The following is a 20,148-nucleotide window of genomic DNA, read 5'->3' as shown; positions in this document are numbered from 1 at the left end:
AGAAACCATGCAAGGTTCCATTGAACATAAGAGAGAACTTAGGAGTAGAGATGCAATTCATAACCAGATGGATAAAGCTTCTAGGGAAATTCAGACCTGTTAAAACCTCCTCAATAAATTCCCATTCAATATTGTCATATGCCTTTTGGAGATCAAGCTTGATCATGCAACTTGGCTTGTTTACTTTCCTTCCATAGTGCCTTACCAATTCCTGGCAGATCATGATATTATGCCCTATAAACCTTCCTTTAATAAAACCTCATTGGGATTGAGATATTATATCAGGAATGATGTTACTGATTTTAGAACTCAAGAGCTTAGTTGCAATTTTGTAGATAACATTGCAACAGGCAATTGGTCTAAAATCCTTAACAGAGTTAGGGCATTTACACTTTAGAACCAAGGTAATTATAGTTGAATTAATGTCTTTAAGAATGTTACCTGATTCCAAGAATGATAGCACAGCCGCACTGATGTCACCCCTATGTACTCACAATTGTCTTGAAAGAAGCTGCTCAAGAACCCATCAAGTCCGGGGGACTTGTTTACAGGGATTCTAAAGGTAGCTTTCTTCACATCTTCTAATGTGAATTTTTAAGTAAGAAGGTTGACATGATCAGGTGTTAGAATAGGACCTCTAGCCAGAATATTAGTCTCTATCTTCCTTCTATTGTCCATTTTGGTGCCAAGTAGCTTGTTATAGAATTCCAAGAAAGCCTTTGTTATCTTAGTTGGATCATTGACCCTACTCCCATCATGCTTCTCAATAGAAAAAATCCTATTCTGCCTCTGTCTCTGTTTAATACAAGCATGGAAAAGGGTTGTGTTACAATCACCACTTTGTATCCAGGAAGATTTAGCTTTCTGTTGTAGGAAAGATGTATAATCTCCTTAAACTTTGATTAACTTCTCTCTAGCCTCTTTTTCCTATGTATGCAGATTAGAGTCTAACGGGTTCTGATGAATCTGATTCTGCAGAGATTCTAATTCTAGCTTTGCCTTGGAAACAGCAGCATGTAAGTCATGGAACCCCTCTTTATTGATCTCTTTGAGCTTGAGTTTAAACTGCTTCATCTTAGAGATGACTTGAAACATTTTAGTACCAACCACAGGTCGATCCCAAACCTCTTTCAAACAACTATCATACTTAGGATGTGATTTCCACATCTTAAAGTATTTAAATGGTTTTTTCCCACTCACCAGGTCTGGATGAAGAGACAAAATCGCAGGAGTATGATCAAATAATCCTTCGTTTAGATACACAGCCTCTGCAAGTTCATATTTGTTAATCCATGTTTGGTTGGCAAGTATTCGGTCAATCTTCGAAAAAATCCTATCCTCTCCATGTTGTTTGTTAGACCAAGTGAAAAAATTTCCACTTGCTTTGACATCTTGTAAAAGGTAGGAATTTACACAATTCACGAACTCAACATGGGGGTAAAATTTAACCCTGTGGCCAACCCTTTCTTCCTTAGCTAAAATATCGTTGAAGTCTCCCATTAAAAGCCATTTCTTAGCTGTGTTCAGGTCCATCAAATCCTTCCACAATATCCTTCTCTCTACTCTGCTATTTGAAGCATACACCACAGTTAAGAAACTGTCATAACCTTCAACAGTTGACAACTTTAAATGCATAAGTTGACTAGTACATTTAAGGATGTCAACAGTGAACCTCCACGGGTTCCAAGCGATAACAATCTTACCACCTGCATGTCATGCAATGTTAGAAGAAAAACACCAATTATCAAACACATTCGAGTACAAGGTACCAAGTTTTGGAGCCTTTACTCTAGTCTCAAGGAGACCAACAAAATCAACCTTCTGAGAATTAATAAATTGCTTTATTAGTTGTTGTTTATGTTGATTGTTGGCTCCTCTCACATTCCAACAAAGGAGTTTATCCATTAGAAAGAGAGGGCTCCCCCCTCCTGTGTTGACCATAATTGGATATTCCTCCACTGCTTCAAGATTCACATCCTCTTCACCAAGTGCCTGAAAAGAGTTTTGCACAATTTTACCACTTGCCCCATCTGAACCATTTATAGTGCCTCGGACAACCCCTTTTCTGGAGTTGGTAACTTTTGTAAGGCCTTCATCATCTACTTGCCCTTGCTTCCTATTATCCTTCTTAATAATCCACTGTTGTGTACCATTCGAGTTCTTCTTACACTCAGCTGCAAAATGCCCCACACCAGAGCAATGAGAGCACGAAACAGGTTTCCATTCATACTTTATCCCAATTGTCGTGTTCATGCCAAACTCATTCTCAAAGTCTACCATATCTGGCAAGCTTTGATCCATCAAGACTTCAATTAGAACTCTAGCATAGTTCAATCTCTCCCTCTTCTTTGTTACATTATCCAACATAATTGGCTTCCCAATCTGCCCAACTATCTTGAACAATGACCTTTAACCCCAATATTTCAAATCCAAGTCCTCCAATTGGATCCAAATAGGCACACTCTTCACATCCTCTTTCTTAAAGTTCACATTAGGGTCCCATGGTTTCAGGATAACCGGTCTTCTATTGATGAAAATATATCCCCCATTCGGAATTTGGTCCCTGTCTTCAATCGAATGGAATCGGATAATAAAGATGCCATATGAAAGCATCTTCACACGATCCACCTTGCCCTTCCAGATTGTATGCACAAAACCATCAAGAATATGCAAAGGAGGATTCACCCCTAGTACATAACAAACAATCGATGGTGTCCAAAATAAAATCTCATCTTCTATGTCATCCATAGTAATCTTCACCTTGCTCTCATTATGTCCAGATTTCTTAAACGAATTGTCTAAATTGTGAACAACAGAATTAGAACGTAAAATAGGGGGAATCGAGTTCTCATCCTGAGTGATGTCACTGTTACATTGGTCATTTGCTTGGAGAAACTGAACAAAATCACTATGAACATCTTCCTGCCTTTGAATCGCAGCTAGGGAGGATTTGGGAGACAGAGGAGGCTGGAAAACATACTTCAGAGTTGGATTGTCCTCCATCAGTTCTTCCTCATCCGAGACCTCCAAGGCTTTGATTTCAGAGATCTATTCTATAAGATTGAATTGAATAGCATCCTTCATCACTTTCGAGCCATTCTTCTTCGTGAATTCGGTAGCAGATTTGGTTCTCCCCTGAATCTTTGATCTTGTTTTAGCCATGGCACCAGCTAAAACCAGCTGCAAGAACACAGACCCAAAGAGATACGATTTTCCACTAAGAAATTGGCATGATATTATAAAGGGCTTATTATCCTTCATAACATATCTTTGCTTCAATATTTATTTAATTGTTTATCCTAAATTGATCTATTCGTTCAAGTGCTCACTTTTCAATTTCTAACTCCATGAGAGAAATTCTTAGCCATATATAAAATATTTTCAATTACCTGTGAGATTAATGGAGTTGAGACTTTTACTTAGTATGTTTCTTGAAGGCTTTTATGTGCTATGGTTTGCGATAAGAATATTTAGGTTTGGTGTACACACTCACAACTTTAGATTTATTTAAGGTAATTTTGTATAGTTTTTATTGGCTTGTTACTAATATTTTATTTGAATATTTGTGTTATTTTTAGAATTTTTGACCATAAAATATTATGTTAACGTTATATTTTTTTGTTTGAATTGTTAGAGACTAGCAATAAATTAAGGAGTTGTGATTAATGTGTAAAATTAAATATTATTAAGAGTCATTGGGTGAATAATTAGAATTAAATTATCTATTTGTATGATTTTAAGTGCAAAAATTTAGAGGAAATTACACTTAGTATGGGATTTTAAGAGTTCTTATGATAAATATGGCACATTTAAGTTTGACCAATTTATATGGTATTTTTTTATTTTTAGTTCTTTGTATGGTATTTGATATGTCATATATATATATAAATTAGGTTTTCAAATTCCATATTTAATGTTTTTATTTGTTTAGGTAGTTTTATTTGTCACTGATGTCGGAAAAGTCACCGGAGTTTGCTGTCGGTGCCAAAAAAATCACCGGAGTAGCGGTCAGTACCGGAAAAGTCGTCAGAGTTGGTGCCGACGCCAGAAAATTCGTCAAAATTGGGATTGTCGCCGGAAAAAACACTGAAAAATCACCAAGAAACTTGTTTCTTGAAGAAAAAATCGGTTTCTTGGTGATTTTTCCTGTGATTTTTCTGGCAAAAATGCTAATTCCGACGACTTTTTCGACGCCGGTGGCAACTTCGGCGACTTTCTGGCACCGCAGCTACTCCAACGACTTTTTCAATGCCGACAGTAAACTCTGGTGACTTTTCCGACACGAGTGACAACTTCGGCGATCACTGTAGTTTCATTTGTTTTATTTTTTTAAAAAATAAATATAAAGGGAACTTTAATATTTTTTATGGTAATTCAATTAAGTTTTTATTTTTTATGAATTTTAAATTCAAATTTTCTTTTTAATATTTTATATGGTTTTTTTTTTTAATTCGATTGGTTAGATAATATAATATTTAGTGGCATTTACTTTTTATGTCATATTTATTATAACCTTAATAATTTTTCTCATATTTTTTAAAATAGTCCTTTATTAACTTAAAAATATTTCTTAATCCAATTATGTATTAATTATCAAATTTATTGCATTGGGAGATAAAAAAGAGATGACAAGCAAATGAATTGGCCCAAGCCCAACTCTTCTTTTTCTCCGTGTCATCAATAAATGATAATTTCTTTAACTTTTTGTGCTTTGATGACTCCAACTGAAATGGGCCAAGCGCAAACCAAGTTCAATTACAAGCATACAATTCAAGTGGAATAATTCACTTCATTACAAATTCAACGTGGGTCGGGCTTATCTTTGTGGCAATAACTCAAGGGCTATTTAAAAAAATTATGAGAAAATAAAAATAAGTTTTGATATATATGGCATAAAAACTTAATTACTATGACATTTTTTAAAAAAACTTACAAATATGGGAAAAAGTCATGAGAAATGCCATAAAAAACTTTAAATTTGTGTTTCTTTTTTTAAAAAATAAAACAGTAAAATAAATAAAAAAAATGATCTCAACTATAGATATTATTTTTTTTTACAATTTTTTTTTTTCAACTACTATTTTTTTTTTGTTTTTTTTATTAAAAACTAATTATTTCATTAAAAGCAGCAGAAAAAAAAACCAGTTTCATCAACATCATCCTGAAAAAATAAACAATATAAAAAATTATAATCTAAATATAATATAAACTTTAAAAATCAGTTTCATCAACATTGAAAGAAACTAATAATTTCATTAAATTAATAAAAAAATAGTTTCATTATGTTATTAGAATTTTTTTTTAAGTTACTTTTTTTATTGTTTTGTTTCTTACACTTATATTTTGTTATTAAATTATTGGTATGCATTATGTGTTGTTTTGATTATATTTGTGATTAGTTTTTTTTTTTTTTGTAGTTTTGTGTGTGTGTGTGTGTGTATTTTTATTTGATTGTCTGATGAAACTGGTTTCAGTTAACTTTATTATTAAAATTTATATTTTGTTATGATTTTTCATAGCGTCAAAACTGGTTTCACATGTCGAAACTGGTTTCACAGGTTTTAACTGTTCTGTAATGGGGTTGCTCCATTTTTATGATATTATTGTATATTTTTTAATTTGAATAAAACCAGTTTTATTATTGTATGATATTTGAACAACAGTTTTTATTTTATTTTAAATAATCAGTTTCTGACACACATATTATTTTCATAACTGGTTTTTTTATGTAACTAGTTTTTATAACTGATTTTTTTTTATTGTTGTTCATAATTGAGTTTTATTCAATTTTTTATTAATTTATTTCAAGAAACTGGTTTTTATTTGTTTGTTTTTGTTTTGGTTGTTTTACTAACTGGTTTCTCACATTCCACTGTTTTTTTTTTATTCTTTTATGGTTTTTATTGCATTTTTGTCTCTTTAATTTTCTTTGTTTCTTTTTTTTCTCTTTGATTTTAATTTATGATTCTCTTTGTTATATTTGTTGCACATTGTATGTTTAAATTAACTCTAATTTTTGAGCAAGCAAATAAAAAAATTAAATGTCAAAATAAAGAATGAAGTTAGAAGTTTGATTATTAGGTATTGATGTAAACTTTATATGTTCGAACCTGGTTTTTAAATTTAGTATCTTTTGTAAAAGTTTCGTTATTAGGCATTGTGTATTTTTCATTATGTTATTGATGAAACTATTTTTTTTCCTCTTTTAATGAAATAATTCGTTTCTTTTAATATTGATGAAACTGGTTTTTAAAGTTAGTATCGTTTTTAGATTGTAATTTTTTTCATTATCTTGTTGATGAAACTATTTTTTTATTCTTTAAATGAAATTATTAGTTTCTTTCAATGTTGATGAAACTAGTTTTTAAAGTTTGGATTCTTTTTAGATTATGATTTTTTATATTGTTTTTTTTTTTTCAGGATGATGTTGATGAAACTGTTTTTTTTTTGTTTGCTGTTTTTAATGGAATAATTAGTTTTTTTTTTAAAAAAAAAATAAATAGTAGTTTAAATAAAAAACAATTTTAATTTTTGTAAAAGAAAATGAAATATAAAAATGTACACTTATGATATATATTAAAAGAAAAAAATTAGTTTGAGAAAAAAAATAAAAAAAAAAGAGAGACAAAGAGAAATTAGAAAAAAAAAATAGAGAGAGATAAGAGAAAGAAAGAAAAAAAAAAGGTAGCAACTGACTTAAAAAATGAAAAAGAAAAAAGAGAGCCAAAATTGACTAAAAAATATATAAAAAAAGACAAAAAAAACTTTTTGAAGCTTCAATAAGTAAAAAACAGTAAAAAAGAAAAAAAAATTAAGAAAAGTATAAAAGTAAAATTTTCTTGTCAAATTAAAAATGTAATGTTTGAAAAAAAAAATGTAGTATTTGGTGTAAATTTTCCAAATAGAAAGATTCCCTAAAATATAAATGTAAAATAAATTAAAAAAAAAATAAAACTAATTAAGCTAAAAACAAAAACATAAAATATGGGTTTGGATAATAAGTTTATAAAAATATGGCATATCAAATACCATAAAAAATCTTAAATATGAAAAAATATCATAAAAGAGTGACAAACCTATAAATACCATATTTTTCTAATTTTTTTTTGGTATGAAATCTTATATTTTATGTAATTTTCACATTACTCAATTCCACTCTAGAGCAAGATTCTGCCACAATTGGGACCCACTTGCTATGCACACAGTCAACGCCGACTAATATTGCGCCACTCATCTTACCCGACCCGATGCAATTTCACCCATGTTTTCCCATTTTATCTCAACATTTTGAGCCACTAAACTACTATTCTCATGCACGAAATATATGAATCTTAGAACAAAGATAATGTAAACATCATCAGATTTTAGAGTAACAATTATACTTCTTTCATTACTTCTTATTTCTAAATTAGTTTTACTTGTGACAAAAGTGAACTATTTATAAAATATTGGTGAGATTAGAATGTAGCTATTGTATTTTTTATTCATAAAATTGATATTGATTCTTTTATGCTTCATCTATATATATCTCATTTATTAAATTATTTTTCATCTTTTAATTATTCTTCCAAAATTTAATAGTATATTTTATATATGTTCAGTTTAGATTTTTTATGTAAGTTAGACTATTAATTATTTTAGTATATTTATTATATGGTATGTCGTTTACTGCATTCTACTAACAGTTGTATTTTGTCAATTTATAATACATAATATGATATGCTATCAAGTTAGAAGTGAGATTCAATTTATATATGCAAGATTGATTATTTTATGCTTTTATTATATACATCTTCCAGTTATAATTAATAGTGTAGAGTTGCAACTGTGTTTCGAATTAATATCGGTATTAGAATAAGATTTACATAACTACATTTCGACCTTACCTTTATCTAATCATCATCTTTCTCACTCATCATTTTATTATTTTTAATTCATTCTAACTTCTATCATATTCTATTTATACTAATCTTTAGGGGTAATTTGCCTCCCTATGGATACGACATAGCCCGTTTACTAACACGGTCGCAGTGTAATATGTTGGGCAACATCAACGATTATTCAAGATATGATCATACTTACCTAATGGCCAAGAAAAATGTGAAACTTTTGCAAAGTTTATGAGTTCAAAGCTTAGCTGAAAAGCAATTACGTAAGATTAGATTGAGGTAGAGAGTATTTAGACAATGAATTCAAAGACTTCCTGATGTAGCATGGGATTCTATCCCAACTCACAGCACTTGCAACACCAAATCAGAACGACGTTTGAGAGAGAAAAAAGCAAACCTTGTCAAACATAGTTAGGTCAATATTGAGTTACTCTTCACTTCCACTCAACTTTTGGCACTATTAAAAACATGGCCTTTAGAGGCGGTTTTGGTAAAATTCGTAACTCTTGGTGTTCCAGGGATCACTAAAGGGGTTGAAAATTAGAGGCGGTTGTTAGCAAATAACTGCCTCCATAGGTGTTTTTTTTATTTTATTTTTTATATTTTTTATTTTAATGGCAGTAAAATGGAGAATAATGAATAGAGTGAGACTAACTAAGAAATTGCAGATCTAAACGTAACAATCCATAATAACACCTTTTTTTCTTAAAAAATGCATCACAAATCTAAGTTAGCCGCGAGAACCACCTAAAAACAAAAATAAAATGGTAAAGAAAATACAAAATGAAAAATATGGCAAAAAAAGAAAGAGATGGGACCTTCGGTGGTGGTTGGGTTGTTGGAATTGGTTTCTTCGTGGTTGAGGCACCGCCGGTACTAGAGATAGATTTTTTTGCTGGTGGTGGTGAGTTCTTAATGGTTGAGGCACCGCTGGTGCTAGGGTCGACAGTGGCTCAACTAAGAGACACATAGAAAGAGTGGGAGAGAAAAAGAAGAAAAAAAAATATACCTTTCATGGCGGCCAGTGTGGTGGTTGGTGAGCCAAACAAAGAGAGAGAGAGAGAGAGAGAGAGAGAGAGAGAGAGAGAGAGAGAGAGAGAGAGAGAGAGAGAGAGAGAGCGGGGTGTTTCCTTAGGGTTTTTTGTGGTTGAGGCGGCTGAATTTTCATTAGGGTTTTATAAGGGGTTGATAGGTTTTCTTATGGGCTGAAGCTCCTTTAGAAGTTTGCAACCCCTTTAGAGGCGATTATTTGGAAATAACCGCCTCTAAAAGGGTTTCTATATATTTTTTTTTCTTTTACCTATGGCAACACTTTTTTTTAAGTGAATGAGAAAAACAACCTCTGAAAATCATTTTTGTAGTTGTGTGGGAATACATGCTTCAAGCGGCTACTTACATTCTTAATGAAGCACCTTCAAAGAGCATAAGCAAACTCTAATAGAATTATAGAATGGAACAAAACCTAGTTTGAAACATTTCTGTATTTGACACTATCCTTCTCATGTTCTAAGACCGAAGATAAGGAAACTTGCTCCTAGGTCGGAAGCGTGTATAATTATGAGATATTCACAGGAGACTTGAGGTGCATACTTCTATAGTCATGTGGACTAGAAGATATTTGTTTCTATAAATGCAATCTTTCTAGAACATGATTATCTGAAGGATCACAATGCGTGCAACGAATTGGTTATTGAGGAAATAAAAATGAGCAGATTTTTGAATTGTCAACTTTAGTACCATCAGTTGAACGACCAACCATGGTTGCCACAGTTCCTGAAAAGGAAACCCCTGTACATCTTCGTAGTGAGAGGGTTGTGAGACAAGTTGTTTGCTATGAATATGAGGCACTCGTTCTTGTCTTACACAAACAAGGTTGATCCATTGACTTTAAAGCAATCAATGGATGACCCTGACTCAGACAAGTAGAACAATTTTAAGGATCATGAAATAGATTCCATGCGGACAAAAAAAGTCTAGGAGTATGTAATCCTACACGATGGGGTAAAACCTATAAGGTGTAAATGGATTTACAAGAAGAAGAGAAATGTTGAAGGGAAGGTTTAAACCTATAAAGCAAGGCTTGTAGCCAAAGGCTACACATTGCTAGAAGGTGCAGATTATGACGAAACCTTCTCTCTTGTGGCCATGCTTAAGTCCTTTTATATTTCCTTCTCCATAGTTATCACATATGATTATGAGATATTGCGGATGGACGTCGAGACTGTTTTTTTAAATGACAATCTTGATGAAAATATTTGTGTGTACTAACCAAAAAGGTATGTGTAAGACGGGGAAGATAAAAAAGTTTATAAATTTCTTAAATCTATTTATGGATTGTAGCAAGCCTCTAGATCTTGGAATATCGCTTTTAATGAAATAATTAAAACATACAGCTTTGAGCAAAATGTGGATGAAGTATGTGTATACAAATACATTAAAGGTAATATAGTGGCATTCCTTGTTCTTTGTGTTGATGACATTCTACTTATTGAAAACAATGTAGAAAAGTTGTAAGACGTAAAGAAGTGGTTAGCCAAAAAGTTCCAAATGAAGGATTTTGGAGAAGTTACCTATGTTCTCAGCATTCGTATATATAGAGATAGAAAGAGAAGAGCATTAGTACTTTCTTAAGAAACTTATATTGATAAATTTCTGGATAGATTCTCAATAGAGAATTCTAAGAAAGGATAGTTATCGTCCAGACATGGAATTCATCTATGCAAGAATCAATGTCCAAAGACTCTGCAAAAGATGAATGACATAAGAAAGTATCCTAATGCATCAACTATTGGGAGCTTAATGTATGCAGTGTTGTGTACAAGACCTGGCATATGCTATGTAGTTGGGATTGTTAGACGTTATCAATTAAATCAAGGTTTGGAACACTAGATAGTTATGAAGCACATTCTCAAGTATCTTCGAAGAATGAGAGATCTCATGCTTATGGAGCAGAGTTGAATACTACTGGATATACTAATTCTCATTTTCAATCAGATAAAGATAGTCCTAAATCAACATGAAGAACAATATTCATACTTGGTGGTGGATCTGTAGTCTAGACAAGCAATGAGCAAACCAATATTGCAAATTCAACCATGGATGTCGAATATATAGCAGCTTGTGGGGCATCTAAAGAAGCAATTCGGTTGAAGAAGTTCTACACTGATCTTGAATTAGTTCTAAAGATATAAAATCTATTGTTGCTCTATTGTGACAATAGTGGAGTGATGGATAACTCTAACGAACCAAGAAGCTATAAGAGAGGCAAGAATATTGAGAAGAAGTACCATTTACTCAAGAGATATAGTAGACAAAGGTTATGTGACGGTCTTAAAGATTGCATCGAAATGTAACCTAGCAAGTCCATTCAATAAAGACGCTACTAGCAAAATCTTTTACGAGTCATATAACCAACACGAGATTTTGGGGAAATGCTCAATTTTGTTTAAGGGCAAGTGGGAGATTGATATGGTTTATGCCCTGAAAATCCTACAAAGACATTTATGATTATAAATATTACTCGAACTTTTGAAGATATGCTTGCACATTAAATTATTAATATTTTATATTGAATAATTTATATGAAAAAAATTGGAAAATTTCTTATCCATATATAGAGTTGTGACTTGTATTGTACAAAGAATTAAGATAACTGGCCATGAATAAAATAGTTAGCAACATATCAAAATTATAGAATTTTTAATCAACAGTTACTAGTACAATTCATTGATGCTCGTTATCCAATGCAAGCATTCTCGATTTGAATTATTGTAGTATGATATCTAAGTGAAGGTGTTGTATACAATAAATATTATAAATGACCTGGACCGATATGTAATTATGCTATTTTTACCAAATATGTCGTTCACTATAAATTAATTCATATCAAAATTATCATCAATTAGTAGATGGGTCTAAATTTTGAGTAATCATGAACTCATGTTCTTGTTATTAGTATCTTTGATTCACTCACTAAAGTTTCTCGAAGAAGATGATTCTCAAAACTACTATTTTGGGAAGCTAATAATGTGGATGGTTGGGAACTTGATTTAGAATCATGGAATCCTGACTTTCCAAACATATCGAATGTTGGTTCCCATTAAGTGTGAATTCTAGAACTAAAAAGTTGTGCACAAATTTAAATTGGATCAAAATTATACTTTATCTAGTGAATTAATGGTACTAATGGCTAAAGAAATAATTAGACGGATAAAATAATAATTTGACCAAAACTAATTATGAATCGATACAAAGAGGCTAATCACTAGTATTTATTGATTAATATATATGGATACTGTAGTAAAACTCAGTGAATATAATTTTATTATTACTAAGAGTTCAATTCTATATTTATAGTGGAGTAATCATGAAATTAATAAATAAAATTATTTGGTTGATGATCAGATTCAATAAAGTATCTAATTTATTGAAGCTTGGTATTATAAGTCCATGGTCCTCAGATGATGTTCAAAAAAATCTATTCTTAATTAGAAAAATATTAATTATTTATTTTGTAATATATAATTTATTTTAAATTTATTAAATAAATAAATTGGGGAGACAAAGTATTTTTAAGATAAAGACATCACTATTGTTTGGTTAAGATAATGGTAGCGCTTAGCACTGTGTAATAACAAAATGATAGGCACTTATGGATAATGATGGTCCTCGTTAGATTTGTTTTTAGATTAATTAATTAATTTAAAGGTAAATATTTATTTAAATTTGAATTTAGTTACAGATAATTGATATGGTTGAGATATTCCCTCAAGTTGTTGAGATATTCTTTCCAAGTTGTTTGAAATATTTTCAAGTGGTTGAGGTATTCCCTCATTCGGTTATTAGATATTTAGTTTAATCTAAATATTTAAATTCAAAATAAATATCTATAACAAAATCAGTCATATATATTTATTCAAACATTTAAAATATTATTATTTTTTAGTTGATATCTTATTTACTTCAACCTTTATTATTATTTTATTAGTTTAAATTATAATACTAGTATAACCTAATTATTATATACATATAATTTAGGATACCTAAAAGGATGAAGCCATAAAATTATTTTCACTCTAGAGAGAGTTCTTGCTCATTTGTTGAGACAAAACCAAGAACTTCATTATTTAGTGTATCCTAATTATCCCACACTGATTCTCATATGTGGTGAGAAATTTAGAAGATCAAAGTGTGAGTTTTTTTATCGACGTTCTTGGATACAACTGTTGGAATTTATGCCCTAAAAGCAAGTAATTAATGGATAATATATTAGAGAATATATGAAATATAATTATAAGATAAATTATATATTAATTATAATAGTATAATTATTAAATATATGAAAATTCCTTATTCATATGGAGAAGGTATAATAATTTTATAAGAATGTACAAGAGAATTAAAATTGTACGATATGAGTAAGCTAAGTCGATAGTGTATTGAAGTATTGAGAATCTTTAATATGGTACTGCTATATACGGTTTACTATACACTATGCTTGTAGAGTGTGTGATTTGATTCGGATCACATATGTAGATGGACATGTAGTAAAGATAATGTATATAATTAGAATATACATGACTGGACCGATATGTAATAAACATATTTCATTAACTTGCCAATTTATCATATCACAATGATGATAATTAGTAGATCAACCTGAATCTTGAGTATACATAAACTCATGTTTGTGTTCATTGAGTTCTTTGATTTACTCGTTAAAGTTTCTCAGAGAAGATGAATCTTCCAACTTCCACTACTACAAAACAACCCTTTAGAGGCTATTTTTTTCTACAAGTTTCATAATAAGGGAAGCTAAAGGGTGTATAAATAATTGCCTATTAAAAATTGACATTTAGAGGCAATTTTTCTATAAAAACCGTAGAAATAGAATTGGACTATACCATTTAGAGTCAGTTGGGGGAGTTATATTTCTAAGGATTATTTAATAATCTTATGTCGTCGGTCATTAGGAAATAACCAACAACATAGTGTACACACGATAAATTGACACGTGTATCTTATGCCGTCGGTTATTTCCTAATAACCGACGAGATAGGATTATATAAAAACCATATCAGCTTCGTCTTCTCCATCTTCTTCTTCCTCCCGAATCCAAAATACCAGCAGCAAAGAAAACCCCAAACCCTCGCCACCTTCGCCAACCACCCATATTACAGCCCATATCTCCCTCATTTTTGCATCATTTGAGCCCATTTTTTTTCAATCATCTTATTTTCAATACCTAAACACATACACAAAAAATGTTTTGATTTTTCCCCCTTTTCACAGTAAACTGAACCCATACAAAGAAAGTAGTGGTTATAACTCCGACCACCAATTTTAGTACATAAAATATTGATATTTAACATCCATTAAGGTATAAATATGATTTTTATTAATTTAAGTAATGTACATTGCTTTATTTTTTGTTTTTGTAAAATTTTTTAGAATTTTTTCATATTATTAACATTATTGTTGTATATGTGTATAGTGGCTGGACTTTTTGCAAAATTGATCGCTGGATTGTGGTTATAAGGTAAAAATATCAACCGTAATATATAGTATATATATGTATTTTATATTTTATTAAATATGTGTTTATGGGTGCACTCTTAATGGGTATTACCCATGAATGGGTAATATTAGAAAATTTTGAGTTTTTATGATTAATTTTTCTATTTAATTAGAAAAATTTCTCATTTTTACATTATATGGGCTGAGATTGGTCCATCAGCTGAAAAAAAATAATAAAAAAAAGTTTTTCGACAAAAAAGTGATCAAAAAAGTTGAATTTCACTTAAATATTTTTTCATATAAACATATTTTTGATATTGTGTAAAAAGATGTATTTTTTGATATTTTCTTTAATTAAGTAGCTAAATTAAGCATAGAAATTCAAAATTTTCTTTTATTATTCATTATCGGACCAAAACCCAATAGTTTAATATTTTTAAAATTAATATTTATAGTTAAATTTATTTATTACCCATTAATGGGTAATACCGTAATACCCATTAAGAAGTATTCCATATATAAATGTATTGTGTATATTATTTATGTAAATTTTGTAATTCTATTGTATATAATCTAAGTAATATATATGTAATGTGAATGAGAATAAGATAAGAGAAATTTAATTAGTTAAGAAATAAAGTTTTTAAAATTGTGTTAGCGTGAGATATAATTTATTATATGAGTGACTACTCAATGATTACATTTTTATTGTAACCATGATGGTAACATTTTTTTTTACCTGTAATAGCAGGTTACCAATAAGTAAAAATTTATTTTTTAGAACTAAATTAATCATAATTAACAATTTTCTTAAAATAATTATTTTAAATTTAAATATTTAATAAGACTCTTTTTAGCAATTAATATTTATAAATACTTTTATTTTTATATTTAAGTTCCTATTGTAATATTTTTAACATTTAAACCATTTAACTATAATATTTACAATAAAATTTTATTTTATTTTTTACAAAATTTAGACTTCCACCCTTTCTAAAATAAATTTTTGAATACTTAATTAATTTTTAAAAATTACATCTAATTATTATTTTGCAACAACCGCTTGACCCATCTTCCTCCTTTATAAAAAAAATTTTAAAAATTAAATTTTCAGTTTGTCCCAACCTAACATTATATGAATTTTCTACTTCGATACAATCTCCTACATCTATGCCACAAATCCATTTCTCTATTTAACAAGCTACAGTTAGATTTCTCCTTGATTTTTAATAATTTGCTAGCTATTTCTTACTGATATGCTTATTTGTGAAAGCAACAATTTTAATTAATTGGTAATCTACTTTGATAATTTTTCTAACAATCTTTAGATTGATGAAGATGATTTTAACGAGGAGAGAAAATGGTTAACAATCATTAATTTTATAGTTGTTATTACATTTCTTTACTTAATTTTTCATTTTTTAAGAGAAAAAAACTAAATAACTTGAATCAATCTTGGATTGACACACTAATTTGGCACTTAGAAGTGTTAAAAAAATAAGATTCATGAGCGTAAAATTACCTCTAATTAGATGTTATTTATACTATTTTTTTATTAATTAAGGTTATGTTTGTAATAACTTTAAATTATAAGGAGTTTTGTTGTATTTATTTCAATTATTTAAGTTAGAAAAAATAATTGCTAAAAGATATTTACTTATTAACAAATTGCATAAAATTAATTAATAATTATCAGTAATGTAATTTTAAATAAAATTAATTTTAATTAAGTTTTTATAAAGGAATAAAGTATCAAGTTATAAGTTTTTTTTTTTTTTAATTTCTAAATTAATCACAACCATTCAACAATGATCTCATGGTTAAAATTACATGTAACAATGATGGTAAAATATTTGATGTAAGCATTGAAACCTCCTCCTTTATTATATATGTATATATATGTAATTTTTTCAAAATTAATGTGTATAATTTAGTAACTAGTAACTTGTTACTTTTTTTTTATAACTAGTAAGTAATTAAATAATTAAAATTTTAATTTTATTGTATTTCATTATATTGTAGGTTGTGAGCTAATTTTTAAGGTTCAGAATAATTTGGCGTTGATCGAATTTTAAGTTGCTATAGGTATAGACATTCATTAACTTTTTGTTATGATAATTTATTATCAATGCATGGTTAGTGGAGTTTGAATATCTTAAATATTCATCCATAGTAAAGTAGGTTCTGTGATATATCATAATGTGGTCGGATGGATGTATAATAATATGCATATTAGTTGAGTTTGAATATCTTAAAAATTCAACCATAGTGAAGTAGGTTCTGCGAATACATGTACTGCGGTCGGATGGGTAGATAAATTTTGTATATTAATGTTATTTTGTTTGTTTTGTATTGTTTTGTTTGTTATTTTTGACATTTTTAAAATTTTTTGGAACGTCCAATTACAGCTGTTATCCTGCTGAAATTTTAGTAGAATTAGGATAAATTTTACTAAAAATACATAAATATTAAAGGAAAAGTACATAACATAAATAATTAGTTAATTACTAGATAGTTGTAAGAAATTAGGTGACATAACACAAATAACTACATAAACATTTATATAAACTTTCCTATTATAAATGAAAAACCAAACAAATGAATGGATTCACTTTAGAAAAGTCATTCCATTCCCGGATCCATTCCAATCAACTAATTACTATCCTAGTTAGTAAATTATAATTTATACAACTTAATAACATGAACTAAACTAAAAAATAATTATATTGAGTTGATTATCTATGATATCTATTGAGTTCATTAATTATCTTAATTAATAGAATCAAATAGATGTGATTTGTAACGCCCTAATGTCAAGGCACGCTACAGCGCTTTTTCAATTACAGTGAAATCTTTGCTAATCAAAGAATTTTCTCGAAAAACGTGTCAAACTAAAATTTTTATATTAATTAATAAACTTTATAATATATTAAAATATTTACAAGTGCTGAGATCCCGTTTTTAAACTTTTTAAACTTAATATTCCAAAATACATAATATACAGGTCGCACAGCGACTACAAAATACAACTCCCAGATGTCCCGAGACCGAACACTCCAGGTCGCGCTGCTTCGACATGTACAATCTCATCCCAGCCCAGGTTCACTCCTGTTCAGCTTTCGCCTTTCCTTTACCTATACAAGGAAGCAGAAATGTGAGTCGACAGACTCAGTAAGAAAAGCATATAACATATCATATAATTTGCGACTTGTACTTAGGCGCCCATACACCTATTTACAAGGCTTAACAGATGAGTACGAACGTTCCATACTAGGGTATAGCCACTATACCACATACACTACGTACCTCAATGTACGAGTGTTGGTAGGGTTTGTTCATACCCTGAGTACCCCTGAGTGATATACCACGCACTCCCAGTACCTCTCCGTACTTATGCCGGTATCACGATACTCTCAGATAACATTCGCTATACCAATGCACTCTATACAATAACCGTATAAGTGTTGGTAGTGCAAATAACATTTTAAGCATGCATATACACATAACATATACATACACTCAGATATTCATATCACACATTATATACAGTTCTTACCTTCTTTCTTAATTCAAGTGTGCTGGCCGACCTGAACAGAAAGTCTCGTGCTAGATGGATGCCCTAATCACATTAATTATAACAAAGATGAGTGACTCGCTAAATCACTTTCCGGGGACTTAAACTTGAAACTAAAAGTTTCCCTATCGATAAATAACATGGCAATACCCTAAATATCTCAAAAATGGGAAAAACTAGGGTTCCAAAAACTGCCCCAACCGGCAGACCGGTTCCCAACCGGAAGTCCGGTTCTGGGACACCAACCGGTCGACCGGTTGCTACAGGTCCCCCAGAACCGGAATTCTGGTTCTGTGCTGGGAACCCGAAAAATGCCCCCATGACCTCAAAATCAAGCCAAACTCTACCAAATTTTCCAATATACCTGTACTATGCATATACAACATAATCCAACCAGAAATTCATAGAAAAATTCAATGAATCTCAACTTGCCATTAAAGACCTAAACTTGAGTTTCAAAACTCAAGCTTGCTCAAATTCATCATCAAAGCTCAAAACTAACATCCAGAACTCAAAATCAACTCAAAATAAACTTAGAATTCGAACCCTAAGCATACCTAAACCTAACAGCCACTATTTCTCAAAATCACAAGTTCAAACTAAGTAAAAAGCTTAAAAACACACAATCAAGAGTTCTAGGGTTTACCTCCACTTCAAGAGCACTTAATCCTTAGCTTAATTCCAGAAAATTGAGGAGGAAAAGTTGGCTTTTTCTCTTGTTTTGTCTCAGCTGAAAGAGAGAGAGAGGGAGCTCCAAGGGTAATGTCTCTTTTTTTCTATTTTTCTTGATTTTCTTCAAATGGGAAAATGATTACTTATTAATCCTTGCTGCCCTTAGGAATTGCTAGGTGTCACTAACATAACCAGCCACCTAACCCTCAAATAAACCAAAAGACTAAATTGCCCTTTAACCCAATACTAAGGTTTTTCAAAAGCTAGGGGTAAAATGGTCAAATTCCATAACCCCGCTCAATCCCGATATTTTATTTTCTCTAAAATATTTCCCATTAAGAAATAAGTTTCGAAACTTACCCATGTGATCAAACTAGCCATCCATCGCATTTTCCGTTGTCGCCAAGCAAAAATTACAAAAATTATATATTTCACATATAAGTTAAATAATACCCCTAGAGTTTAATAAAATCTCCGGAATTGAGAAATTATAACTCTAATATTTATTTCTAAATATTGGGGTCCACAAATAATTAATTTCATAAATAATCATAAAATAACAGAAATTAGTGCAAATTGCCTTTTATCAATCCAAATTACTAAAGCGGTCATTACATGATTAATGGAGGGGTCTAGATTAATCAATTTCAAAAATAAGTTTTTAATAGATACAAATATTTAATATTGAGAATATTAAATGATTAATCAAACAAAGTGAGCCTGAAGGAAATAAAAGTATGAATAAACTAAATATACTAGAACCTAATTCTGTATATTGATCTAATAATAATGTGGTGGTTTCTGGGATCTGGTGCTACATTATGTGGTGGTGCTACATTATGTGGAGGGTCTCGTTCATATGATTTAGCTTGAGCATTCGAATGAGATAGAACGTTTGTAAGAGTTATAAAATGAGCTACACTTACTTTTAGTGCAAGTGGGAGATTGTTGGGATTTATGCCCTAAAAATAAGTAATTAATGGATAATATATTAGAGAATATATGAAATAAAAATTATAAGATAAGTGATATATTAATGATACGAGTATAATTATTAAATATCTAAAAATTCCTTATTCATATGGAGAAGGTATAATCTTGTAAGGATGTAGAAGATAATTAAGATTATATGATATGAATAAAACAAGTTGGTAGTGTATTAAAGTATTAAAACTCTTTAATATAGAACTGCTAAGTACGATTTAATATACAACATCTAGTGTGTGTGATTTTAATTTGAATCACATATATTGATAGACACGTAGTAAATGTACTGTGTATGTTTAGACTATACATGACTGAACCGATATGTAATAAATATCTTTTATTAACTTTCTTTTTACAATTAAAAGAGTTTATCATACCACAATGATGATCATTAATAGATCAGCCTGAATCTTGAGTATACATAAACTCTTATTTGTGTTCATTGAGTTCTTTGATTCACTGGTTGAAGTTTCTTAGAGAAGATCATTCTTACAACTTCTACTTTGGGAG

The 20,148-nt window shown here is 30.0% G+C and overlaps 1 protein-coding gene across 1 annotated transcript; it reads right to left on the bottom strand.

Annotated features, from left to right (window-relative positions):
* Window positions 1-594: 594 nt before the first annotated feature.
* LOC115721788 (uncharacterized) lies at window positions 595-2,367 on the bottom strand. Its single transcript, XM_030650869.2, has 3 exons — window positions 1,770-2,367; window positions 1,000-1,706; window positions 595-864 (listed from the first exon to the last, which is right to left on the bottom strand). The coding sequence occupies exons 1-3, from the start codon at window positions 2,365-2,367 to the stop codon at window positions 595-597; spliced, it is 1,575 nt and encodes a 524-aa protein (XP_030506729.2).
* Window positions 2,368-20,148: the final 17,781 nt, after the last annotated feature.

Source organism: Cannabis sativa, chromosome X (assembly GCF_029168945.1).
Source record: "Cannabis sativa cultivar Pink pepper isolate KNU-18-1 chromosome X, ASM2916894v1, whole genome shotgun sequence".
NCBI lineage: Eukaryota > Viridiplantae > Streptophyta > Magnoliopsida > Rosales > Cannabaceae > Cannabis > Cannabis sativa.
Note: the sequence above shows the minus strand (reverse complement) of the source record. Positions and strands in the feature narration are given on the sequence as shown.